The 26,691-nt window shown below is 46.4% G+C and overlaps 1 protein-coding gene across 4 annotated transcripts in view; it reads left to right on the plus strand.

The window, feature by feature from the left end:
- Positions 1–26,691, plus strand: part of FMNL3 (formin like 3) — a 110,995-nt gene that overhangs the window by 57,787 nt on the left and 26,517 nt on the right. For all 4 annotated transcript variants that reach the window (XR_012274409.1, XM_073663814.1, XM_073663813.1 and 1 more), the window contains exons 2-4: positions 7,712–7,795; positions 12,993–13,073; positions 14,825–14,901. Coding sequence is in view for 3 of the 4 variants with exons in the window: in XM_073663814.1 (XP_073519915.1) it covers positions 7,712–7,795; positions 12,993–13,073; positions 14,825–14,901 (242 nt within the window). In the remaining variant the exon portion in view is untranslated. The remainder of the gene's footprint in view (positions 1–7,711; positions 7,796–12,992; positions 13,074–14,824; positions 14,902–26,691) is intronic.

The raw sequence follows: 26,691 nt of genomic DNA on the forward strand, positions 1-26,691 counted from the left end.
GGACCCTCCGCCCACAGAAACGGCCACTTTTTTTTGTAATTTCTAGAAGGGATAACCGAGTCCTAAGAAGAAATTACTTAAAATTGTTTGTATTAGTGATTTTCTTGCAATAAATTGCTCCTTGCAATCTATGGCATTAAACCACCTACAATACTTGCTCATTGAAGGATATACATAAGCCCCAACAGAATATGATGGAGATTGTACTGAACATCTGAACATGTTCCGGGCAGATACCTAAAGTGGATAAGTCTCCAGCTTTCACAATACAGACAGCATACATTGCTAAATAGCCTTCAGACCTGATGAGAATTATGTTTTGCCTTTAAAAACCCTTGTCAGTATGGTTCTATAATCCCCCCTGAAAGTTTAACTCCATCTCCACCTATCTAACCTGGTTGGCAGCTCCTCAGTGTGTCTCCTCCCTGCTGAGATCTCACAATGCACAGTACAAACTGCGGCCGTCAGTCAAGCTGGGTGGGGCTGGGTGGCCAGAGACTGAATCTACTTAGGCCCCAATTCATCAAAGTAATTTTGATAGAATTCTGGCATAAATTGCTTTGCACAGTCGCAAAATGTTCTTACAACTAGTAGTTGTGCAAAAATGTCTTGAGTTTTGACGTTTTCATGTCTGTTTCTCTCAGCTCTGACAAAATGAGTGGAGATGAGGTGTGAAGCCACAGTCTAATTCATGACAAACGGTGGTGTTCCCCCTATGCCAGAAATTGGAGTAAGATTTGTGGCCAGGCACACTGTGGTTCACACCACTTATCTGGTGCTCCCGATTCATTAAGAGACGTGCACCTCTTAGTAAATCAGGAGCGTCTGACTCCAGCCCAACTCCTCATCAACAACCAAAAAGTGATAAGGAAGTGCAGAGACCCAAAAGGTAAAATTATAACAAACTTTATTGAATATTTAATTAAAATCCACTAAAATTAAGATAGTTTGACAAGGGGAAGAAATTCCGAGCAGAGTGATACCCCTCATCAATCAGTGATTCACTTCCTCATCAAGACTTTTCATAGGAAAAACACCAGCAACATCAGGTGTTAGACCTGTTTAATATTTTTAAGGGGGGATTGTTCCTCTGTGAAGCAGAGAAACAAAAAGATGGCCACACAAGTTCAAAATTGTAAAGAAGTAAGAAAATTCCTTTATTAACACATGTAGTAAACACAAATTACAAAGATAAATGCGGACGACAGAGTAGACACAGAGTGCTGGATCCACATGAATAAAACAATGTTAAAAACTGTGACACAGCGCCCGAAAGGTCAGCCTATATAGCAAGTGGAAATATAAGGGGGGGACAGCGACAGGGTCACATGTATTAATAAATATATACCACCCATCATGAATACCTTTTACAAATAGTACCCCCAAAGCAATAATATCCCATCACAATCAAAATACCCAGAAACAAAAGGGTTAAAACCCTTATACAGATGGAAGTAATGCAACCAATTGGTCATAAATAAGCTAAAATAGCTATGTACCTGGGTAAGGCCACCAGACAGGCTCTGCTACCGTCACCCCGACGCACGTTTCGGTAGGAAAACCTTTTTCACCCCTTCTTTACAATTTTGAACTTGTGTGGCCATCTTTTTGTTTCTCTGCTTCACAGAGGAACAATCCCCCCTTATCTTTATTGTTACAAGATGATGGCCCGTTCTCTTTATTAGTCCTATATGCAATAACATGGGTCCATTGGGATTAGATTTATCTTTACTGTGTTGTTTGCATCTGAGTTTCTGTCTCTCACTGTTTAATATTTTGTGCAGTTTGTATTGCGATACCTGGAGACAAATCTCCTGTAAGATTATGAATGCGTTGATATAAACCTTCTATAAGGTGCCAGTCACACTTATATATGTAGTGCACCATGCCTGCTAATGGTAAAGTGTATACGATTAGATGCCGTGCACAGAGTGATGGGAGAGCTTTTGCATCTTGTAATGTTTGCAATCTTTGCAGCATCTCTCTCCAGACATGTATATAGATAGGAGGGAGACATAAAGGGGCCGGTGCTGCACAGAAGGGACCTGTAAGTCCTCCACACATTGCACCGTCAGTGATGGGCCAGCTGGCTCCTGTTATACATGACTGTGTCTGAAAATAACTCATTGTCTGCAGTCTCTGCTGTGAAAGGGGCACTTTCCAGGGCTGAGGTGGAAGTGGGTGGGAATTTATAGGTGGATTTGGGAATCTGCAATCTGAGCCTAGCAGCAGGGATATGTGTATATGTGCTGGAGCAGGAGGGAGTGCTGGGCCCTGCCGGGAGCTTGCACAGATGTGCTCCAGAAATGTTACCGTCCCACCTCCCCCATTCATGCAGTATAGGGGGTACTCCACTGCAAACTTTCTAGGCAATTAGGAATAAACTAGTATTTTTTTTTTCAGGTTATCTATGCTGTTTAATGGAAAAAAAAAAAATCTGTCTTTGTAAATGTCTGCGGGTGATGCCGTGAGCATGAGAGGTTGTAATTTCAGGAACAGATTTCAGCCCTAAATTCATCATCTTTGCAGTAGGATGGTGGGATGGTGTCCCCTACTGCCCCCTAGGGATTATACTGACAGACGTCCCTGTCTGGAACCTCGAAGTGTAAAGTTTGCGGTTGAGACGTTCCCATGTTAGAAGGATGCTTATTCGGTAAAGTCCTTGATGACCGTTCTGGATAGATGAAGGTCACTGTACTTATTAGAAGAGAACTATAGGAAGAAATGATGCAAGACTGCACGATGGAAATCAGCATAAAGCGGACATACCCATAATATCAGCATAAGTCAGAATATACGTCAGGTCATTTGTCCAGACTATCATTCAGGTCATAGACATGTAGTTTCGGCTGCTCGGGAGATGGCAGTCGTTCTATAGCTTTCAAACGATCATTAGCTCATTGGTCAAAATCTTGAGGGTAGACTTATCTTATGCGTATGTCTACCTGAGGCCACGGCACCACTATCAGTATTTGGTCAGTATTAGGTCAGTATTTTTTCTCAGGAGTGGAAGCCAAAACCAGGTGAGGAACAATCAGAGAAAAGGTATAATAGAAACAAGTCACCAATTCTGCATTTATCACCCACTCCTGGTTTTGGCTCCCACTCCTGAGAAAAAACACTGACCAAATACTGATAGTGGGGCCGTGGCCTTAAAGGGTTTTACGGGCCAGTTCTCTTAATTATTGAGAGAAATGTAAGAAAAAGTGGTCGGCATGTGACCCTGAGTATGTAAATCACTTGAGCCGTCATGTGACAACTGCCAGAACAGTATAAAGGTGCAAAATCCTAACAGTGTCTATATTGCACACTGTTGGGATTCCCGATGCTACATGCACTCACAAATTTTAACCTTGGGCTGGGAAAAAAACCTTTTAAGTCCTTCAATAACAGTGACGTGTGGAGATTGACTGGGCTGCTACATCTGCCATCTGTAATTTAGGTGTTGTGCAGAGAGCTTAGGGAAGCCAGGAACCTCCGCAGCTATTCATAGAAGAGATTTCCAGCTTAGGAAAATATATTGTGGACACGAGCGCAACCAGCAAAAGCCATAAGCGGACTGTCCTTCCTGTCACCTACAGTGCAAGAGAACTACAACGCAACTCGTAAATCAAGTCTAATTCCTGTTGGCCTGGAGGAAAAGCTCCTCGGGTCTCACAACTTGAAATAAACTTGTTTTCACTGGAAAACCCCTTTTAAAAGGGAATTTGTCAACAGGATTTAACACCCTAAACTATTTATATGTACATGTAGCTCTTTCAAACACAAGTCCAGCAATACCTTTACATGAACAGTCCATGCATCCGTTACTAAGAAATCAGCTTTTGGATTGATATGCAAATGAGGCTGAAGATCTATGGTAGATCTGAAGCCTCTTTCACTCCAGCTCTATTCCTCACCAGCACCGCCTCCTCCTGCATGACTGACAGCCTCTATGTTATGTGACTTCAGGCAAAGGAGGCTGCGCTGGACTTGTCTATGAAGGAGCTACATGCACACATTTATATATAGTTTGGGGTGTGAAATCCTGCAGACAGATTCCCTTTAATAATTGTATTAACTTTATTACACCAGCGTTCTCTGCAGTGCTGTACAGAGATTGTCATCGGTCCTGTCCTGATAGGGGTTCACTATCTAAATTCCAAATAATTTATCAATATATATGTTTTTTTCTCCTGAAACTTCTCTTCAGCTTGAGCCCCCCTGTCTATTAGTTTTGTCTCTGTGCTGTTCATCAGCTGTACAAGAGTACAAGAACGCTGCCTTGTTTAGCTGTAGGATATGTTCACATGGGGTCGGATAAATGGTCGATTTTCTGTAAGATTTTGTAGGTGGAAAATCTGCAACATAAATAGTGTGAGATTTTACCAAATCCCTTCTACACACTGTGGAATTTGACTTTTGTTTCTTTCTGATTAATGTGTTGCAGACACATTAATTTATGCTGCTGATTTTCACCGCTGATTTTATCCTTTGATGGAATCTCCAGCAAATCCTCAAGAAATGGAATAATCCACATTTAATTCATGCATATTTCTTCTTGATTTTTTTTTTTGACCAGTGGATTCACAGCAAAATCTACAGACTAATTTTTTGTGCTAAATTCCCTTCCTATTTTTATGTTCCCACACCTTTAGATTGGTTGAAGAAACATACAGTATTTGATTTTACATATTAAGAGAAATATGGGTTTCTCTGGAATAAGACATCAGATCGCAGATATCAATGTATCATTTTATTTAGCTTCCTATGACCTTCAGGCCCATATAGACTGCTTAGGAGGGTGAAGACTTCTGACAGATGCCCTTTAACAATGACATGAGAAGACCTGAATTGTTAGTTGTTTGGTGTATACACAGCATTTCTACTACTTTAAAGATGGCCGATAATGGCAGGGCTGTGGAGTCGGTAAGCCAAACCTCCGACTCCTCAATTTCCATGACTCCGACTCTGCGACTCCGACTCTGCGACTCCGACTCCCTCATACATGGCTCATGTTTAAGTGATAAATTTACTGCAGCACAGATTAATCTCAGCTAAAAGCCTAGACCCTTAGATCAGGAATAGGACAGACATTTATAGGACATTTCATAACTTTCCCAAATTCTTATGAAAAATATTCCCCACAAACTGCATTGAATTACTGTACCCAATTTATTATATATTTTAGGAGTTGGAGTCGGTCCATTTTATACTGACTCCGACTTCACCAAAATGGACACAGACTCCGATTCCGACTCTCTGACTCCACAGCCCTGGATAATGGTGCTACTTGTACATTAAGACCGGGGTCACATGAGCAATGTTTCTTTCATGTGAGAGAATCGGGACGCTTATAGTAATGACACTTGGATCAAACTCTGTCAGTGTTTAATCCGAGTGTCACCTTACTGTGATCTCATTCTCTCACATGAGAGAATCGCAGCACAGGTGCGGAGAAGACAAAGAACTTATTTTCCCTATCTTCTCCATTCACTATGTCCGCGGAAATCAGACTGAACTTTGACATCTGAGTGCAGTCCGAAGTTTCACACACACCCATAAACTTGTATGGATGCGCGTGATCCAATTTTCGGATTTACTCGCAGCATGCTGCGATTTTTTTCTCTCATGCCGAATTGGCATGGTAAGATCAGAGAGCCCTCATCTGCAGACCTATATCTGACAAAACTTTGGTGGCAATGAATTTTTGCCCGTCATTTTGGGTGACCTCTCATACTAGGTATATGTGGTCCCTGACTACACTTACTGATGCTTCCAACTTTAATAGCTGAATGCACAAAACGGGGTCACAGTCTGTACAGAGTCAAGAATTGCCAAAGAAAATTTCCATTTATATTGCCATCTTAAATAAAGCTTCACTGACCTACTTAGCTATGGATATAAATAGTGTTGGAAATTGCTAAAAGGGTTGGAATTTGCTCTAGTTTTCTAATTTTTCCCCAATTCTGGTTTGCAGCCAGAACTCTTTGAGACCCCATTGTTTGCAAGATGTTCTGGAGTGCAAGCCTCCATTACTAGCTGAGCCACGGCAGGAGAGGTCACTTCTCCTCTAAGAATCTGCCCAAGAGCCCAAAAATATTGAAAAATACATTTTGGAGGAATGCTAGTATATTGGCACGTACAGGTCGTTGTGTCCATTCTTAGTGGTTGGATCAGTAATTCTCTTTTGTACACTGAGGCCTTAAAGGGACCTGTCATGTGAAAAAAATATGTAGTGTAACTGCACATAAAGGGGTAATCTGCAGGTAAATGGCATTAATATGCTACTTGGGCACCTTACTGAAAGCGCACTGCCGAGTGGAAACTAACCTATATCCTCCAGGGAGCCGCTCGCTCTCAGTCATAGGGGCGAGCACGAAGCGATTAGTCATGGCTCACTATATGGTGAGCAGTAATCACTCTCCACACATTGCTCTGCAGTAGGTACATACAGTTTGAGCTGTCAATCAAGGTGCCGGGGCATGATTACAGCCGCCACTCACTGAATTGTGAATGTTTGCCTGTAACCGCTCTGTTCACGCCCTTATGATGAGTGGCTATAGAGAGTATATAAGTTAATTTCCTCCCTGTATCCGCACTTTCAGTAAGGCGGCCAGTCAGTATATTACGCTATTTAGCTACAGATTAATCTTATATCTACAAGTAAATAGCATTTTTTGCACATGACAAGTTCCCTTTAAATTATGTAACTGAATTATGCCATTATCCATTATGCCGTTAAAATGAGTGTTTGGTGCTAAAATCAGGCAGGAATATGTTCAAAAAGCATTATACCACTATACAGAAATGGATTTCAAAATAAGTATGCTAGCCTCATCAGGTCTAAGAAATCTATTAGTTTGTACTGTGAGATCTAGTGACTGATCTCCTTTAAGTGTATATGTAAAACCACTGAGATTTCAAAATCTATTTATTAATACTGTATATATTCCTGCTGCTCCCCCATCGTGTGATTCCTGTTCTTAAATTCCATCTTTTTAGAATCATATATAATTAATTTAAAGAAATATATTTTGGTATATATGTGTTTGTTTTAGCTTCATTTTTGATCTTTTTATGTAGGTGTTTGTGAACCAATATCAGCCCACTGCCCCCTAGTGACATTTCCATACAATTGGGTTCTATACAATTTATTAAGGGGCAGTGTCCCGTTATGATTTGTATATATTTGGAACCCACTTCTATCTGTTGTTTCTTTTTCTTTGTATGTATGAACTTTAAGTCCCTCAACACATTAGAATAAAGTGGGCGGAATCAGACGACAGTCTAATGTGTAAGGGGGGCTCCCGACTGTCCCCGATCAGATCATATTGGGGGAGACAAACATGACGGCAGGATTCCAAGAGGAGATCTTTGTGTTGTCTCTGAAGATAAGCCGCTGACTGGCAGAGCATCGGTACGCTCCTGTGTATGGGGCAGTTGTAGGGGATAGCGGTCTAATGTATATGGGGGGGCTCCTTCTTTTGGACATACCCTGCTTACAACTTGTACATTTAGCGCTGCACAAATGTCTTAAAATCCATTTTACCAAGTTTGTGTAGTTTGTTTCTGGAAACTCCTGAATGGACAGTGAAGAGTTACTATAAAATATAGCATTTATAGAAATAAATAGAAATCTCTTTCATGTGATAATGGATGAAGTGTGCAGGAAAACCGCTCCTTATCGCCACCTTATGACTGACTGATCACTTTGCCTTGTTTCTTCCAGAGCTCCATGAACCTTCCCCCAGACAAGGCGCGACTCCTGCGGCAGTACGACAATGAGAAGAAGTGGGATCTGATCTGTGACCAGGTATGGCTGGAGGATGATGGGGGTCAGGTAATGGTGAAGCTTCCTATAGGGATGGAGCTTGCAGCCGTTTGCTATCGTCAAACTCCTAATTCATTTTGGCAAATGGGCCGTCTGTTCCCTGCCATAAGTTAATATGTGATTTCGCTGCGGCCCCCGGAGTATTGTCTGATCGCCACCATTGGGACCCGGCGCTATTGTCCCAATTCCTCTGATGTTCTACAATGTGTGCTCCTTAATGTCATTGGGAATCCCTGGTGATATAACCGGCCTCGTGTCCCAATGACCCAGACAGGCTTCCTAATCCTATTACATGTCGTTAGGACATATGTTCATGGGACAGGGCATTAGCCTAGATTATAATAGCCCACATAATGTTGTGACATATAAGCATATGTACTAGCAACAGGGAAAATGTTAATTAAAATGTTTGTTTAGTTCGGCATGTGTTACCACTACTAAAAAAATGTTCAACCATATAGCTGTAATACCCCACATGTACAGTGTGAACACGTTTGTATGTACTTGCACCATGCTGTAGACCAGGGGTCTCAAACTCGGCTGGGTATATGGGCCGCAAATGGAAAAAATTTGAATTTGGGGGGCCGCATTTTTTGTTCAATGTGACATTTTTAGTGATACCATTTTTTTTTGTATACACCTTTTGAACATTTTTGCCGTGTTTATTTTTTTATAGCTTGGGTCCTTATGGATGTGGCGATAATAAACGTGTACTTTTTTGTGTTTACTTTAGTTTACATATAAAACAGCATTTTTAGCGCCCAATATTTTTTCATGCTTTATTTTTATTTTTTTGATTTTTACAATTTTGTTTCCCCCAATTGGCCACATACAGTAAAATTGTCTTACAATTAGCATCATATAGTAATAATGGCAAACATCTTGTAGTAATGTCCCCATCTTGTACTAATGTGCCCCAACCAGGTCCCCATCCTGTGGCTATGTGCCCCATCCAGGTCCCCATCCTGTGGCTATGTGCCCCATCCAGGTCCCCATCCTGTGGCTATGTGCCCCATCCAGGTCCCCATCCTGTGGCAATGTTCCCGATCCAGGTCCCCATCTAGTGGCTCTGTGTCCCATCCAGGTCTCCATCTTGTGGCTATGTGCCCCATCCAGGTCCCCATCCTGTGGCTATGTTCCCCATCCAGGTCCCCATCTTGTGGCTATGTGCCCCATCCAGGTCCCCATCTTTTGGCTATGTGCCCCATCCAGGTCCCCATCTTGTGGCTATGTGCCCCATCCAGGTCCCCATCTAGTGGCTCTGTGCCCCATCCAGGTCCCCATCTTGTGGCTATGTGCCCCATCCAGGTCCCCATCTTGTGGCTATGTGCCACATCCAGGTCCCCATCTAGTGGCTCTGTGTCCCATCCAGGTCTCCATCTTGTGGCTATGTGCCCCATCCAGGTCTCCATCTTGTGGCTATGTTCCCCATCCAGGTCTCCATCTTGTGGCTATGTGCCCCATCCAGGTCTCCACCTTGTGGCTGTGTGCCCCATCCAGGTCCCCATCCTGTGGCTATGTGCCCCATCCAGGTCCCCATCCTGTGGCTATGTTCCCCATCCAGGTCCCCATCCTGTGGCTATGTTCCCCATCCAGGTCTCCATCTTGTGGCTATGTGCCCCATCCAGGTCCCCATCTTGTGGCTATGTGCCCCATCCAGGTCCCCATCTAGTGGCTCTGTGCCCCATCCAGGTCCACATCTTTTGGCTATGTGCCCCATCCAGGTCCCCATCTTGTGGCTATGTGCCCCATCCAGGTCCCCATCTTGTGGCTCTGTGCCCCATCCAGGTCCCCATCTTGTGGCTCTGTGCCCCATCCAGGTCCCCATCTTGTGGCTATGTGCCCCATCCAGGTCCCCATCTTGTGGCTATGTGCCCCATCCAGGTCCCCATCTTGTGGCTATGTGCCCCATCCAGGTCCCCATCTAGTGGCTCTGTGCCCCATCCAGGTCCCCATCTTTTGGCTATGTGCCCTATCCAGGTCCCCATCTTTTGGCTATGTGCCCCATCCAGGTCCCCTCTTGTGGCTATGTGCCCCATCCAGGTCCCCATCCTGTGGCTATGTGCCCCATCCAGGTCCCCTCTTGTGGGTATGTGCCCCCTGTGCTGTTCTTCACACACATAAAAAAAAAAAAAGATGATTCTCACCTGTCCTCCGTTCCCTCGGCGGCCTTCCTGCAGATGTGGCCGCAGACACCACAGAGTCAGACCCCTTGACGATCCCGACCTGGTCCAGGAGGAGCCGCCGACAGCAGCGCTGCATTGCCGCACACAGACTGTCTCCCAGCACAGCATTTCCAATGCCAGCCGCCGGCCAATCAGAGGCCAGCAGCTGATATCTGCGTACGGCAATGACGTCATACTCACTGCGCCGACACGCAGATATCAGCTGCTGGCCTCTGATTGGCCAGCGGCTGTCATTGGAAATGCTGTGCTGGGAAACAGTCTCTGTGCGGCAATGCAGCGCTGCTGTCGGCGGCTCCTCCTGGACCAGGTCAGGATCATCAAGGGGTCTGTGCCTGCGGGCCGCATAAAGCAGCCTCAGGGGCCGCATGCGGCCCGCGGGCCGCGTGTTTGAGACCTCTGCTGTAGACTATAGAGAATAGTATTAGGACAAGAATGAAAACGTATCATACGGCCAGCAGCGGCTCTGATTCATGACCACATTACATCTTGAAACCGTATAAATTAGTTGGAGAGAACAGTACATTTATTTTAGCTTGAGTGCAGTATCACTTACGAATTAGATTACAGTAGATACAGAAACGAGGGCGTTTTTATTTAATTCCACAGGAGAGTGTTCTGGGCATGCTCTGTGACCTGTGCAGGTAGGAGGAGGAGGTGAGCTGTGACCATCACCTGTTGTGAATGGTGTATACTGGTGTGGTCTGCATCCAGTTTTCAGATTCTAGATGTTACCTGTCTTTGTAACCTTCACCTGCACAGGTGTCAGAGCATGTCCAGAGCACTGTCTAATGGAATTAAATAAAAACTTCTTTGTTTCTCTATATACTATAATTTTATTAGCAAAAAAAAACAAATAAAATATATGAAGTGACTCTACAGAAACTAAAATAACTTTACCATTCCCTCCAACAAATTCAATTCTGTGTCAAGAGTGATTTTTTTTTTAAAAGAGAACGTCACCAGAAAAATGATCTATTGTGTATATGTATGTGTGTGTGTGTATGTATATGTATATATATATATATATATATATATATATATATATATATATATATATATATATATATATATATATATATATATATATATATACATATACATATATATATATATATATATATATATATATATATATATCATATATATATCATATATATCTATATCTCAAAAAATGGTGTTCAAACAGCAATAGCAAACAATTTGGAAAACACAGGGTGCCTGTCCTCTAGGTTATATATCAAACCTTTCACATAGTGAAAATAGATGAAAACAGCACTCCTTGTATAAGAGTAGTGATTTATTAGCTTAAAAAAAAAGGAGCTCTAGCAACGTTTCGGCTCCAGTGTGAGCTTTTCTTAAGCTTGAGAAAGGCTCACACTGGAGCCGAAACGTTGGTAGAGCTCCTTTTTTTTTGAGCTAATAAATCACTATTTTTATGCAAGGAGTGCTGTTTTCATCTATTTTTACTATATACAAATCCCACTAAGGACAACATCTGCAAGCAGTTTGCATGTTCTCCCCGTGTTTAGCATGGGTTTCCTCCGGGTTCTCCGGTTTCCTCCCACACTCCAAAGACCTACTGATAGGGAATCTAGATTGTGAGCCCCAATGGGGATAGTGCCCATAATGTCTGTGAATTATAAAGCACTGCGAAATATGTTGGCGCTATATAAATAAAAAGATTATTATTATATATGGCATGCTCGGTGCACCCTTAGTGTGGCCAAGAGACTCGGTACACCATTCAGCGCACCGTTTTCGCATTTCCCCACCACTTTCACTGTTGATTTCTCTGCAGACAATGATTACTACAAGTAAGCCTGCTCTGTCAATCACCAGTGAGGGGGGTGGAGCACGCCAAACAGTTGGGCTGAACGGTGCCCTTAGCCTCTTGGCCACACTAAGGGTGCACCGAGTGCCCTAATTAGTGTATTTGATTAAACATCAGTTTCTGCAGAATGGAGGCAGTAATTAAAACACTAAAGGTGTGGGGCTTTATTAGTTTTTTTTTATAAGGGCCATATCCTCTTGGTGTTTTCACTCATGCTACTGAGCTGCACAATTAACAGGCACTTTCTTTTTTATGGCGATCACTTTTTAGCCGTAATGAAGGGTTATCACCTATATATTGAAATAACACCCGGTCCACTATTCCCAATAGATGATGGTCACAGATCACAGAGCATGCTTACAAGGCAGCGATCGTTTCCTTCCTATTGCTGTCTACGTTCCATGTGCCTGCTGTATTTCCTACTATGGAGCTCTGCTGCTTTTCCCAGCGGCTCAGGCGCCATAGCCAGTACCATAATCCTGTACAGAAAATGGAATAAAATCTCTATAGTTAGGGGGAAAAAAAACCATATTTATCACCATCACATCCAAATATTATAGAAACATTGGTTAAAAATGGGCTGTAAACAATGGCTCGTTTTCTGAGGGTGATTTCACTTTACCATGTGTATGAATCACAATATTCCATATTCCCCAATACTAAGAATCGCTATTTGCTGCTCTTCTTCACATTGAACTTAATTAATCTAATCATATAAACAGGATGTTGTAGAATACAGAAGTTCTCAGAAAAGTCCTCAGTCACAACGGTAAGAATCCGGTCTGCAGCGAGAAGTGCTGATCACGTGGGCCGCATGTGATCATCTTCACTTTTCTGCTTCCTTCGGGTTTTTTTTGTTTTTTTTTAAAGTTTCATTATGGTTCCAGAGTGACATCAGTCTGGAAATTATCCTGGAAAGTGTATTCATATTTAATGTGAGCCCTTATTAACTAAACAGTAGGGGGAGGATGGTGATCTTCTTAAATGGTGCAGATGGTGCTCTATAGTATACTTGTATGATAGCATTGTATAGGACAAGTAGCGCACCTTATTAATGGAGCGTCCTGGGACATAGATATTGTGCGTTGTGTTATACAAAACTTCTCTAAACTTACATTCTGTCCACTTTATATATGTTATACTTTTATTATATTTTATTTAGGAGCGGTTTCAAGTCAAAAATCCCCCGCACACTTACATCCAGAAGCTTCAGTCTTTCTTAGACCCAGGAGTGACACGAAAGGTAATGATCTATTCTAGTATAAAGTCCATTCACCTGGTCCGATAATCCACAAATCAGCCTTTATAAAGACGCTTGTTCCTGATCATCGGCTCATGTAAGCTACTGGCCGGCTACTAAATCATTGATATCGGCAGCACATTGCCCTATTTAAGCAGGCCATGTTCTGCCGACAATATGGGGGCAGATCTATTGTAATAAAGATCTTTTTGTCCCCCATACAGTTTATATTTGTCTTTGAGGATGAGTCATAAGCATATAAAAAAGGGATGGAAAACCTGCACAGAAAGGTGTATTTAATGCACACCAAATAATAAACATGTATGGAAAAAATCATGTACAGTTTATTGAAAAAATGGAATAACACTGACAAATTAGATTAAAAACAATTAAAAAGTACAATAAATCAACAAAAAAACGAACAGAGGTATGGATAAGATAAACCAAAGGTATAACCCCCACACCAGGCCGACATGAGCATCAGTATAAATGTATTATATGAGATAAAACAAGTGATTACAATAAGCACAAATTGTATAATACTGAAAATAATGACCAAGTACTCCTGTTGGAGGAGAAAAAAATTTGTAAGATACAAAGTAAAGACTTATACAAAAACAGACACATGGAATGATATAAAGTTGGATGACCTGCCTGGTGGTACAAGAGCCCCCATGTGTTTCGCTACTCCATGGTAGCTTCATCAGGGGTAATCTATACAGTGTAATTCCAGCTATAGAAAGGATGATAAAGATTAAATGATGATAAACACCAATATTTGGTGTAATTGCTCACCTGTGGCGAAGTGCCAGAAATTCTCGAACTGTGCGTATTCATGAACCTGAACCCGGATGTGGTTTATACTTTCCATCGAGAGCAGAACTAGACAAATGTGAGTGGAGCGTCAGAGGGAGCGCTCCCAATTATGATGAGCGCTGATCTTCTTGTATACAATCTGTTGGCGTTTATTTATGGGGAAAAATTTGGACGTCTGAATGCACCTTTTAAAAGTCTTTGTTGCTTTTTTTCCTTTTTTTCTGCTTTTGTTAGTTTGGAGTGATTGACTGTATTTTACCTAAGGTGAGTGGCTGCATTAATGGCGTACAAGGATACGTATAAATTATAAAAACTCGGGTGTAGCCATTCCTGCCAATGTAGCTGCAGTTAATACCGATATCCACTGTAAAGCTGCCTAAGTTGTGACTTTTCTTGCCTGTGAGATGGAGAGAACATTATGGTTAATTGTGAATTTACCTTCCCGACTACTAAAATAAGGAGCATTTTTTTTGCCCCTGCGGAGCTGCTATTTTGTTGGTCCATGAAATAAAATATTTGGCGAGCACTGCTTTTCTTCTTTCCATGTCTCACATTGGCACAAGGACAACTTAAGCAGCTGTACTGTGTAAAGATCCATTGATCCGCTACAGTTCACGCTTAATGGGCTAGCTGCAGGCCTTACTTACCTTATTGAAGGGAATTTTCAGAAAAAACTCTTCCCTCCCTATTGGCTTCCGCTAGGTTAAAATAGTAATCTATCCCGCTGCTCCGGTCTGTGTTGACAGGCTGCAGCGGTGATGTGACCACTGCAGCTCATCTGCTCTGCCGATGTAGGACGCACACACTCATGTAGGAATCCATGCTTGATTCCGGGGGTTCTTCAAAACTGAAAATCCATAAGTATTTCCCAAAGTGTCTTACAACTGAGTTTGTTAAACTTTTACTGAAAGTAATTTCTTTTCTTATTCACATTTCAGAAATTCAGAAGACGGGTCCAAGAATCCACAAAAGTGCTGCGAGAACTGGAAATATCACTAAGGACCAATCACATAGGGTAAGCGTGAGAACGCCCATCTCCGAGCTTGTGGGAGTTCATGGATCAGAGTTATTACTTGGATTAAAATGTGAAAAATCCCTTTTGTTTTATTGAAACTTTGCGAAGAAGCTGGGTAATCTAGAAATGTGAGATGGTTGTATGGACGGCACATTACATGGGGGCCCCGGTGCAGGTGTATGGTGGGGTCATTGACCGGATGTGTTGTGTCCTGGCACATCAGACTGTAAGGTGGCAATCAGGAAGGATATGGAAGAACAGGAATACTACCACTTCCCGTAGATTGTATCTGATCTGCGGGACAATGCTCTGGCCCTGTCCTATAGGCAGCGCTTCACACATCCATCATGGAGGGAGGTCACACTGAATGTGGATGGATCGTATGCAGGGTTATCTGTAGGGAACTCTATTTTGAGTGATTTGATCAGCTGCTGCAGATCCTCAATTTGAAGTGATTCATGAAGTTCTGCAGCAGCTGAGGCATTATAAGTGATGGTGTAACCCCTGCGATAAGGCAGGAGCCTTACCTCTCACTGATGTAATGTGCTGTAGCGCAGCCTGGCTACAATGTATTACGTAGCAGATTTTTGGCTGCAGACTTTCTAGGTTGGAAATGAACCAGCACGGCAGACCAGTAGCTTGTGGGAATCCAGTAACCTGAATATACGCAGAAGCAAATTAGGAGAACAAAAAAAAAAAAGAATAGTTCTTGGCATAATTTAGGTGGGATTCAGGCATACGTCAGCTGTAACAGCCCCAGAAATAGAGCATGTAGTCAGACAGGAAATGTGCAGGAGGTGGTGGGGGGCTGTGGAGGCAGCAGACAGGAAATAGGCGGGCTACTGGCATCCAGAGGAAAAGGCTCTGCAGCTCCAGTGTCAGCCTGAGTCCTGTGCCAGAGCCTGTGAGCCGGACGGAGAGCATGAACTAGTACAGCGTCTACCCACCATCAGCGCAACGTACACCAGTGCTGTCCTCATACAAGACCCCGCAATGTCATGCTACATGTATGACCTCCACAGTGTGCTCGTGTGTGATATGGATTGTAGAAACCTTACACGGGAAATGTGTGAGTCATTTTTGGCATTTCTCGGTTTTCCATGTTTCAGAGTCATTTATCAAACAGTCACCAGAACTAGAGACCTGGCGTGTAAATCAGGTCTGCGCACTTGGTTCCATTAGGGCACACATTTGATGTCATACATGGCCGTAATTGGATATTATCAAGTCTGAAAGGGTTTGCATATGCATTTTTATGCAAAAATGGTGGCAAGCTGGTCATAAATGGTTGGAAATCTGCCCTCAGATGAAACACTCTGACTGCACCAGCCCTACAGACATTTCTATCAGACAGTCATTGTCCGATAAAATGTAAGTGAATGGAAACAATATGGCTGGAGACAGGTCAATGAGCCATAGAAGCATGATCAATGAGGTTCAAATACCACCATCTGCATGGAGCTTGCACATCCTCCCCATCTTTACGGAGGTGTCCTCGTACACGCTAAATGACATATATATTGTAGGGTTGGCAAAAATTGACTTTCATGTCCCATTCCATCTGTCATGACAGAGGTGAGCGGCAGGAGTACCACCTCCTACTTGTCGGCATCTGCAGCTCTTCTTTTGGTTAGCTGGCCTGAGTCGTCACATGTGAATCACGCTGCAGCCATGGCGTCACGCCAGGCTGGAGGAACCGCGAATCCCGGCTGGTAACTCTAATGGATAGGGAATTTAGATTGTGAGCCCCAACAGTGATGATGATATCTGTAAAGGGCTGCGGAATATGTTGGCGCTATAGAAGTACTCTGCATGAATAATATAGCGGCATTGTGATTTCTAACACATTATCTATTAGAATTGGCTGTCAGGGTGCAAAAACAATACCACACCAAGCGCCTCATGCCAGTTACTATACAAGCTATTGTAGCGCCGGCGTCCCTGCCCTCTGCTAGGCAGGGACGCTGTTCCCCTCACCTCCCTGCTCCGTGCCCGGCGTCCTCCTCCCGCTCTGCTGGCAGCGCGCGCTCCTTCCCGGCCACTGTGCTTAGGGCGCGCGCGCGCGCTCTCCCTCCCTCTTAAAGGGGCCGCGCGCGCCGTCCTAAGGAGTCCCCGGCCAATGGCCGGAGGACTTCACCATATATAAGGCACCTCCTCCAAAATGGAGGTGCCCGAGCAATGTTGTTGCACTGTTCTACTCTGCTTCAGCCCTCAGGTCCCGTTGCCAGTTACCTGCCAGTTACCTGCCTGATTCCTGCCAGAGTCCTGCCAGTTTGCTGTCTGTTTCCTGCCAGTTATTCCTGCTACCTGCTTGCTAGCCTGAGGTCCGACGGTCTGCCTTACAACTCCTGTCAGTCTGTCTAAGGACCAGCTTGCCCGCTCACCTGGGAGCGCACATCAGCTACCTGCCTGCTTGCTAGCCTGAGGTCCGACGGTCTGCCTTTCTACTCCTGTCAGTCTGTCTATGGACCAGCTTGCCCGCTCACCTGGGAGCGCTCCTCCGCTACCTGCCTGCTTGCCTGCCCGGAGGCTCCGCCGTCACGTGCTGTGACCACCAGCTATTCCAGAGACTCTTGCCCGCTCACCTGGGAGCGCTTCTCCGCTACCTGCCTGCTTGCCTGCCCGGAGGCTCCGCCGTCACGTGCTGTGACCACCAGCTATTCCAGAGACTCTTGCCCGCTCACCTAGGAGTGCTTCTCCGCTACCTGCCTGCTTGCCTACCTGGAGGCTTCGCCGTCACGTGCTGTGACCACCTGCTATTCCAGAGACTCTCGCTTGCTCACCTGGGAGCACACATCCTCCATCTGCCTTGCTAGCCTACCTGGAGGTTCAGCCATCACAGGTCGTACCTACCCTTTACCTAGAGACTGCCCCAGTTACTTGCCGTGACCTCCAGCCCGTTCACCCAGAGACTGCCCCGGTCACTTGCCGTGACCTCCAGCCCGTTCACCCAGAGACTGCCCCGGTCACTTGCCGTGACCTCCAGCCCGTTCACCCAGAGACTGCCCCGGTCACTTGCCGTGACCTCCAGCCCGTTCACCCAGAGACTGCCCCGGTCACTTGCCGTGACCTCCAGCCCGTTCTTCCAGAGACTGTCCCGGTCACTTGCCGTGACCTCCTGCCCGTACACCCAGAGACTGTCCCGGTCACCTGCTGTGACTGCCTGCCTGGTCGCCACCCGCTCCCTTACAAGGACCGCCCCCTTGTATAGTAGCTCAGAGGTTCCGCCTCCCAGACCTGTTACAGTTTGCTCGGGCCATGGAACCCGGTGGCACCCAAGCTCCCTCGCTCTCGGACCTCTGTCATGAACTGTCCTGTCAGAGGTCCCAACAGGAGTCCATCCTGGGTCACCTGCGGAATGTCAATTCTCGCCTGGATACTCTGACTGCTCCACCAGCAACCACCGCCAGTGCCATGACTCGCAACCCGGCAGCTCCGCTGCCCACCAATACCATGGTATCCTACCCCGGACCCTGGCTTTCTGCACCTCCTCGCTTCGGAGGCGACTCCGCCCAGGCTCGGGGCTTCATAAATCAGTGCACCCTGCACTTTGAACTATTGTCCCACCAGTTTAACTCCGACCGGGCCAAAATTGCCTTCATCATGTCCCATCTCACCGGGGAGGCCCTGGCCTGGCTAAATCCTCTATGGGAGAGAGGAGACCCCCTGGTGTCCGACTTGCCTGCCTTCCTCACGGCTTTCCGGAAAGTCTTCGACGAACCCGGACGGAAGACCTCATCCGCATCATCTCTGCTACGCCTCCGTCAGGGAAGTCTCACCGTGGGCCAATATGCCATACGGTTCCGTACCCTTGCCTCGGAGCTGGCCTGGGATAACGACGCTCTGGTATCCGTCTTCTGGGAGGGTCTGTCCGGCCGTATTAAAGATGAACTTGCCGGTCGGGACATTCCTACCACTCTCGATGACCTAATAACTCTTGCCACCCGGATTGACCTACGGTTCCAGGAGCGTGCCAAAGAGGTCACCCGTGAGAGGAGGTTTCCACGTCTAGCTCCTACCTTTCAGAAACCCGTCACTCCCTCCATCTCTCCCCAGGTACACTCTCCTGAGTCTATGCAGGTCGACCAGACCAAGATGGTCAAAACCCGTCAGGACTTACGCCGTGCCGAGGGGAGCTGCTTCTACTGTGGCAGTAAGGAGCACCGGATCCGTGCCTGCCCAGAGAGGTCGGGAAACGCCTGTGTCTAGGTTCGCTCAGAGAGGTCGACCTAGACAAGAATAAATCCTCTCCATCTCTGCTGCTGTCAGTTTCAATCGTCTGCGGGGAGAACCGTTATTTCGAACTAGCCCAACTGGACTCTGGAGCAGCCGGGAATCTTATTTCACAGTCCCTGGTAGAGAAATACCGCATCCCCACCAAACCTCTGGCTGTACCCTTGTCTGTTGCTGCCGTGGATGGGGGTCTCTTACCACGCCCCATCCAACTCATCACCGAATCCATTACTCTACAGGTGGGAATGCTGCATTCTGAGAGTATCTCCTTTCATGTTCTGCCTGGACTCTCTCACGCCCTCTTGCTAGGTCTACCTTGGCTCCAGAGACATGCACCCGTGCTTGACTGGCAGACCGGAGAAGTCCTTCGCTGGGGACAGGACTGCCATAAGACCTGTCTGGTTCCCGTCCATCCCGTCCGTCCTTCTCCTACCCCAGCTAATCTACCTGGACTTCCGATTCCTTATTGGTCTTATGCTGATGTCTTTAATAAAAAGGAAGCAGAGACACTACCCCCTCATAGACCATACGACTGCCCTATCGACCTGTTACCCGGTACTACTCCTCCCCGTGGGCGTATTTATCCACTATCCGCTGCTGAGACCCGGTCGATGTCCGAATATATTGAGGAGAATCTGGCCAGGGGATTCATCCGGAAATCTACCTCCCCGGCGGGAGCAGGCTTCTTCTTCGTAAAAAAGAAGGACGGCTCTCTCCGTCCCTGTATAGACTATAGAGGCCTTAACCAAATCACGGTGAAGAATAAGTACCCCCTTCCGCTCATTCCGGAGTTATTTGATCGTCTGAGAGGGGCTAGAATCTTCACCAAACTGGACCTCCGTGGGGCGTACAACCTGGTTCGTATCCGTCAGGGGGATGAATGGAAGACGGCATTCAACACCCGGGACGGCCACTATGAATATCTGGTAATGCCCTTTGGTCTCTGTAACGCTCCTGCCGTCTTTCAAGAGTTGGTCAATGACATCTTCCGGGACCTTCTCTACTCCTGCGTAGTGGTGTACCTGGACGACATCTTGGTCTTCTCTCCGGATCTCCAGACTCACCGGAGGGACGTTCGTCAGGTCCTGCTCAGGCTCAGGCAGAATCACCTCTTCGCTAAATACGAGAAGTGCCTCTTTGAGCAGACCTCGCTTCCGTTTTTGGGCTACATTATTTCTCAGACCGGCCTACGAATGGATCCAGAGAAACTGTCTGCCATCGAGAAATGGCCTCGACCGGAGGGGTTGAAGGCCATTCAGCCGTTCCTGGGCTTCGCCAACTACTACCGCCTCTTCATACCACACTTCTCTTCCCGGACTGCCCCAATTTCCGCGCTCACCCGTAAGGGTACTAATCCCAAAGAGTGGCCGCCCGAAGCAGAGGAGGCCTTTCTTTCCTTAAAACAGGCCTTCTCTTCCGCCCCGGTGCTGCATCGCCCGGACGGCAACAAGCAGTTCTTCCTGGAAGTTGACGCCTCCTCCTCTGGAGCCGGAGCGGTACTTACTCAAAAATCATCTTCCGGGAGGATGGTAACTTGCGGCTTCTTCTCTAAACTCTTCTCCTCCTCAGAGCGCAATTATTCCATAGGAGACCGAGAGTTATTGGCCATCAAACTGGCATTGGAGGAGTGGCGTTACCTGCTCGAGGGGGCTCTTCACCCGGTAATAATTTACACGGACCACAAGAACTTGGCTTACCTCCAGCATGCCCAGAGACTTAACCCGCGCCAAGCCCGGTGGTCCTTGTTTTTTGCTCGCTTTGATTTTGTTCTTCATTTTCGCCCGGCAGACAAAAACGTCAAGGCGAACGCCTTGTCTCGATCCTTTCTGGTGTCTGATCTCGAGGAAGATCCGAAACACATCATCGATCCCGCCAGAGTAATGCAGGTGGCTCCCGTGAGTCTAAATCGTCTCCCTCCCGGAAAGACGTTCGTATCAGTACCTGATCGGGAGAAGATCCTTCACTGGGGTCACTCGTCTAAACTGGCTGGCCATGCCGGTCAAAAAAAGACCCTCCAGCTTATTACCCGGCACTACTGGTGGCCTACCCTGCACAAGGACGTAATAGACTTTGTTTCTGCCTGTGTGTCCTGCGCCCGCAACAAGGTTCCGAGACATCTGCCAGCCGGTCGCCTCCTTCCGCTCCCAGTACCTGCTGCCCCCTGGCAGCATATAGCAATGGACTTTATAACAGACCTCCCAGTCTCTGCCGGTTGTACGGTCATTTGGGTGGTCGCTGACCGCTTCTCCAAGATGGCTCATTTCGTTCCCCTGCCAGGCCTCCCGTCTGCACCCGAGCTAGCTAAAGACTTTATTCGTCACATCTTCCGTCTTCATGGCCTGCCCCTCCACATCGTGTCGGATCGTGGGGTACAGTTCACCTCACGCTTCTGGAGAGCCACTTGTAAACTGCTAGACGTCACCCTGGACTTCTCTTCCGCTTACCACCCACAGTCCAATGGTCAAGTGGAGCGGATCAATCAGAACCTGACCAGTTACCTCCGGCACTTCGTTAATGCCCATCATTCAGACTGGGTGGATCTCCTACCATGGGCCGAGTTCTCTTATAACAATCACGAGAGCGAATCCTCCTCCAAATCCCCGTTTTTTGTAGTCTTCGGTCAGCATCCTCGGATTCCTTTTCCTGTCTCCACCTCTGTGGACAACCCGGCTGCGGAATCTCTCGTTGGCAAATTTTCCTCCATTTGGGAGAGTACCCGATCCGCACTCCTTCAGTCGTCCGAACGGATGAAAAGACACGCTGACAAAAAACGCCTGGATCCTCCACAATTTCGTCCCGGAGATAAAGTCTGGCTCTCATCTAAATATTTCCGACTCAAGATACCTTCTTACAAGTTAGGGCCTCGGTTCATCGGCCCCCTGGAGGTCATCAGTCAGATCAACCCGGTGGCCTATAAATTGAAACTCCCGGCCAACTTACGGATCCCTAACTCCTTCCATGTATCTCTCCTCAAACCTGTGGTACTTAACTCTTTTTCCAAGTCTACAGGTACGCCTCCTGCTCCGGTTTCTGCTGAGGACGAGTTTGAGGTAGAGAACATTCTTGCCACCAAAAGGGTAAGAGGAAAGACCTTTTTTCTAGTAGATTGGAAGGGGTTTGGTGCTGAGGAGAGAACGTGGGAGCCCCGGGAGAACATCCATGCCCCTCTTATCCTTGCTAAATTTCTGTCTGGCCTAAAAAAGGGGGGGCCTAAAGGGGGGAGTACTGTAGCGCCGGCGTCCCTGCCCTCTGCTAGGCAGGGACGCTGTTCCCCTCACCTCCCTGCTCCGTGCCCGGCGTCCTCCTCCCGCTCTGCTGGCAGCGCGCGCTCCTTCCCGGCCACTGTGCTTAGGGCGCGCGCGCGCGCTCTCCCTCCCTCTTAAAGGGGCCGCGCGCGCCGTCCTAAGGAGTCCCCGGCCAATGGCCGGAGGATTTCACCATATATAAGGCACCTCCTCCAAAATGGAGGTGCCCGAGCAATGTTGTTGCACTGTTCTACTCTGCTTCAGCCCTCAGGTCCCGTTGCCAGTTACCTGCCAGTTACCTGCCTGATTCCTGCCAGAGTCCTGCCAGTTTGCTGTCTGTTTCCTGCCAGTTATTCCTGCTACCTGCTTGCTAGCCTGAGGTCCGACGGTCTGCCTTACAACTCCTGTCAGTCTGTCTAAGGACCAGCTTGCCCGCTCACCTGGGAGCGCACATCAGCTACCTGCCTACTTGCTAGCCTGAGGTCCGACGGTCTGCCTTTCTACTCCTGTTAGTCTGTCTATGGACCAGCTTGCCCGCTCACCTGGGAGCGCTCCTCCGCTACCTGCCTGCTTGCCTGCCCGGAGGCTCCGCCGTCACGTGCTGTGACCACCAGCTATTCCAGAGACTCTTGCCCGCTCACCTGGGAGCGCTTCTCCGCTACCTGCCTGCTTGCCTGCCCGGAGGCTCCGCCGTCACGTGCTGTGACCACCAGCTATTCCAGAGACTCTTGCCCGCTCACCTGGGAGTGCTTCTCCGCTACCTGCCTGCTTGCCTACCTGGAGGCTTCGCCGTCACGTGCTGTGACCACCTGCTATTCCAGAGACTCTCGCTTGCTCACCTGGGAGCACACATCCTCCATCTGCCTTGCTAGCCTACCTGGAGGTTCAGCCATCACAGGTCGTACCTACCCTTTACCTAGAGACTGCCCCAGTTACTTGCCGTGACCTCCAGCCCGTTCACCCAGAGACTGCCCCGGTCACTTGCCGTGACCTCCAGCCCGTTCACCCAGAGACTGCCCCGGTCACTTGCCGTGACCTCCAGCCCGTTCACCCAGAGACTGCCCCGGTCACTTGCCGTGACCTCCTGCCCGTACACCCAGAGACTGTCCCGGTCACCTGCTGTGACTGCCTGCCTGGTCGCCACCCGCTCCCTTACAAGGACCGCCCCCTTGTATAGTAGCTCAGAGGTTCCGCCTCCCAGACCTGTTACAGCTATTACTAATACTTTACTAATAAGGACGCCGCCATCTCTTGTAATTACATTGGGCGTTGCTTTCGTCTGCTTTTATTAAGAATGTGTAATTTGACATAGAAGACCATTGATTAGGCATTTGGGGAGATTGTATAACCTTCTACCCAATGTATAAATAGACTGGATCATCCTACAGGGTAAAGGAAACTGATGCAGAAGCCGTGTCACACCATGGATGACTAATATGTCACTGGTTGCCATGTACATTCCCCCCCGCAGACCCCATAATGTCTCATTAGAGCGTGGACGAGGTGTGAGCACTTTCCTCCGTGCTCGAGGTTTCTTTTCGCCTACTCTCGTCATCCTCCGGACAGTCTTTTGCTTCTTGCAGAATCGTCCTTCTTTTGTGCAGATCACTTTCTTTCTGTGCTAGAAGTGAAAGCTCCAGCATTGACTCGGGGGGAGATTTTGTGGCGTCTGCAGCTTTGTCACTTGTTCACACAGATTTCGCATTGGTCAGGTTGCTAAAGAAATTTTCCAACTTGATGACTATTTTTTACAGATTGCCTACAATGGTATTTTATACCACGGGGAGTAAATACCACTCACCTTATCATCCCCCTACAGCTTCTATGTCATCGTTTCCCTGGTGGTCCCCCACTGATTCTGCTCTAGTGGAGAAGTGGCCCATTGACGCGCCTGACCTCTGCAGCCAATCACTGGCTGTATCTGCAATTCATCAACACCACTGAGGGCACCGCTACAGCCAGGCATTGGCAGCTGGGGTCAGCTGAATAGAGACTGGTGGGGGAACAGGGAAGCTTCAACCATAACGCAGCGTACCTGCATAGTTTTTGAAGCAGAAAAATGCCAGAATTCACCACCATCGTATTTTTTTCAATTATTATTATAATTTTACATATAAGAAAGTGGCGGCTTTTGAAGCCTGAGGCGTTTAAAAGAAGTGAAAAAAGACTAAACATATGCACAGCAAGTTGTTTTGACATTACAGTACATATGTTCGTTATGGCTAGCGTTTATTGAGCGCTTTTTCAGCCTGGTTCTCGGTGGAATCCTCCAGAATAAGACGTCGTGTGCACGTGCCCTCACTGGTGGAGTAATGAGGAAGTACTTCTGGACAGGTTTCCAGAATAGTGGCTCAGTGGTTAGCATTATTGTTGTACAGCGCTTGGGTCCTGGGCACAAAGCCAACCAAGGACAACATCTGCAGGTAGTTTGCACGTTCTCCTTGTCTTCACAATCCTCCTTTTTACTCCAGTTCGTACCTCACTTCATACACATATGGGTAGGTTAAATGGATTTCTGCTAGAGACATTAAATTTGCGATCACCACTTGAATCGGGGACTGGAGAGAAATGACATGCTGTGTACAGGGCTGTGGAATATGTTGGAACCATATACGAAGCAAGAAAAAATATCAGGACAACCTAAGAGACTGATTCTATTGGGAAGCTCTTTAATGGCGAAAATGGACCTTCTGCTACAATAAGAATGAGATATAAGTTATTATATAGCGGGAAGAATTTCGACTAGGGGCCGCGAGCCACGTTTATGTGCAGCATTCTTATATTTCCTCTCATTAATGAGATGAAAAAGGACAGATTTATTAATGTCACGGGGACAGGTTTGGATGCCGTCATTAATTCTACATTACGTTTGCAGATTATGATGAAATGAAAACAAACAGAAAAATTGACTTGACTTTTATATAAAAAAATGTGATTAGCGGAAATTCATAAGTGCCTGAGGCTTGTTCTGAATGCGGAGTACGGCACATAAGAGCGTTCTCAGGAGCTGGCGCTGATGAATCTGCCCGGTGGCGTTCTGTGTGTCTATGTAATGCCCTCTCCTCGGCCGCTCCTCCTTCAGCATATTGATATCATTATGATCTGCTATTGAACTGCTGACTAATCCTGTGACTGAGGCTGCCGGATAGTTATGGTACCTCACAGACAAAACAGTCCACGAGCTGAGAAGCGCTCACTTCTGTTTATTTTCTTTCCCGGCATAGCTGAGGCCCCCTGTACTTCTACACCGTGTCAGTGCTCCGGCTGGGGGATATCCTGCCGAGCTGTCAATTACACACTGAATGGGGACCTTATAATAGGAGTCCTGGAACAACCAGTTATATGTAGCCATTAAGTCGGCATACACTTACTGCAATTCATAGACAGCGTCTACCTCAAGTGTATGCTAAAAAGAAACCCCGCAGATTTCAGCAATGCAAAGCTGTGCAATATATATATATGCCCCGTCTCATGCTGCACATAACACATCTGCATCTCTGGCTGCTATGGGCATAAAAGGGGACAAACTTATGGTGTGGCCCCCATGCTCCCCTGACCTCAACCCCATTGAGAACCTCTGGAGCATCATCAAAAGGAGTGTCTATGATGGCGGGAGGTAGTTCACATCTAAGCAACAGCTCTGGGAGGGTATTCTGTCCTCATGCAAAACAATTGAAGCAGAAACCATCCAAAACCTGACAAATTCAATGGACGAGAGAGTTCAGAAGCTCCTTTCGAACAAGGGGTCCTATGTGCAAATGTAACATCACCTAGAATAAAGTTTTGAGTTGAAAACTGTTTGATTTCAGTTTGTAATAACCTGCTAATGCTTATAATTTCAAAAATGACCATTTTTTTGTTCTTTATTAAAATGAAAAGGTTGAAAACTCTGCTGTGCATAATAATTTGGAACATGCATTTTGAGTGCAGTTTGGGTTTTTTATTTTTTTTTTAAATATACTGTTATCATAGGCAATTTGTACAAAAACCTTTCAATTGTTATTTGACTGGAAAATTACAATGACTGCAATTCATATAGGTAATTTGGGAAAATCTGAGAAAATATTATTTGCATGATAATTTGGAACACAGTGTAGTGAACTGTAGGCCATAGCCCCTGAGGAATGGTCTAATGCTCCTCAGAAACGCTGCCAGAAACTGGTATCTGACTATGCATTACATTTACAGCAGGTCATAACAGCTAAAGGTGCTCTACTAAGCACTAGAGATGCTTGTCGTGAAGAGGATGAATAATTCTGAGATTGTAGTAGTCAATAAAGTGGTGTTTTGTGATGAATTTGGAGCAACCATT

Source organism: Phyllobates terribilis, unplaced genomic scaffold, assembly GCF_046119375.1.
Source record: "Phyllobates terribilis strain yellow unplaced genomic scaffold, ASM4611937v1 Scaffold_2__4_contigs__length_985480577, whole genome shotgun sequence".
Classification (NCBI taxonomy): Eukaryota; Metazoa; Chordata; class Amphibia; order Anura; family Dendrobatidae; genus Phyllobates; species Phyllobates terribilis.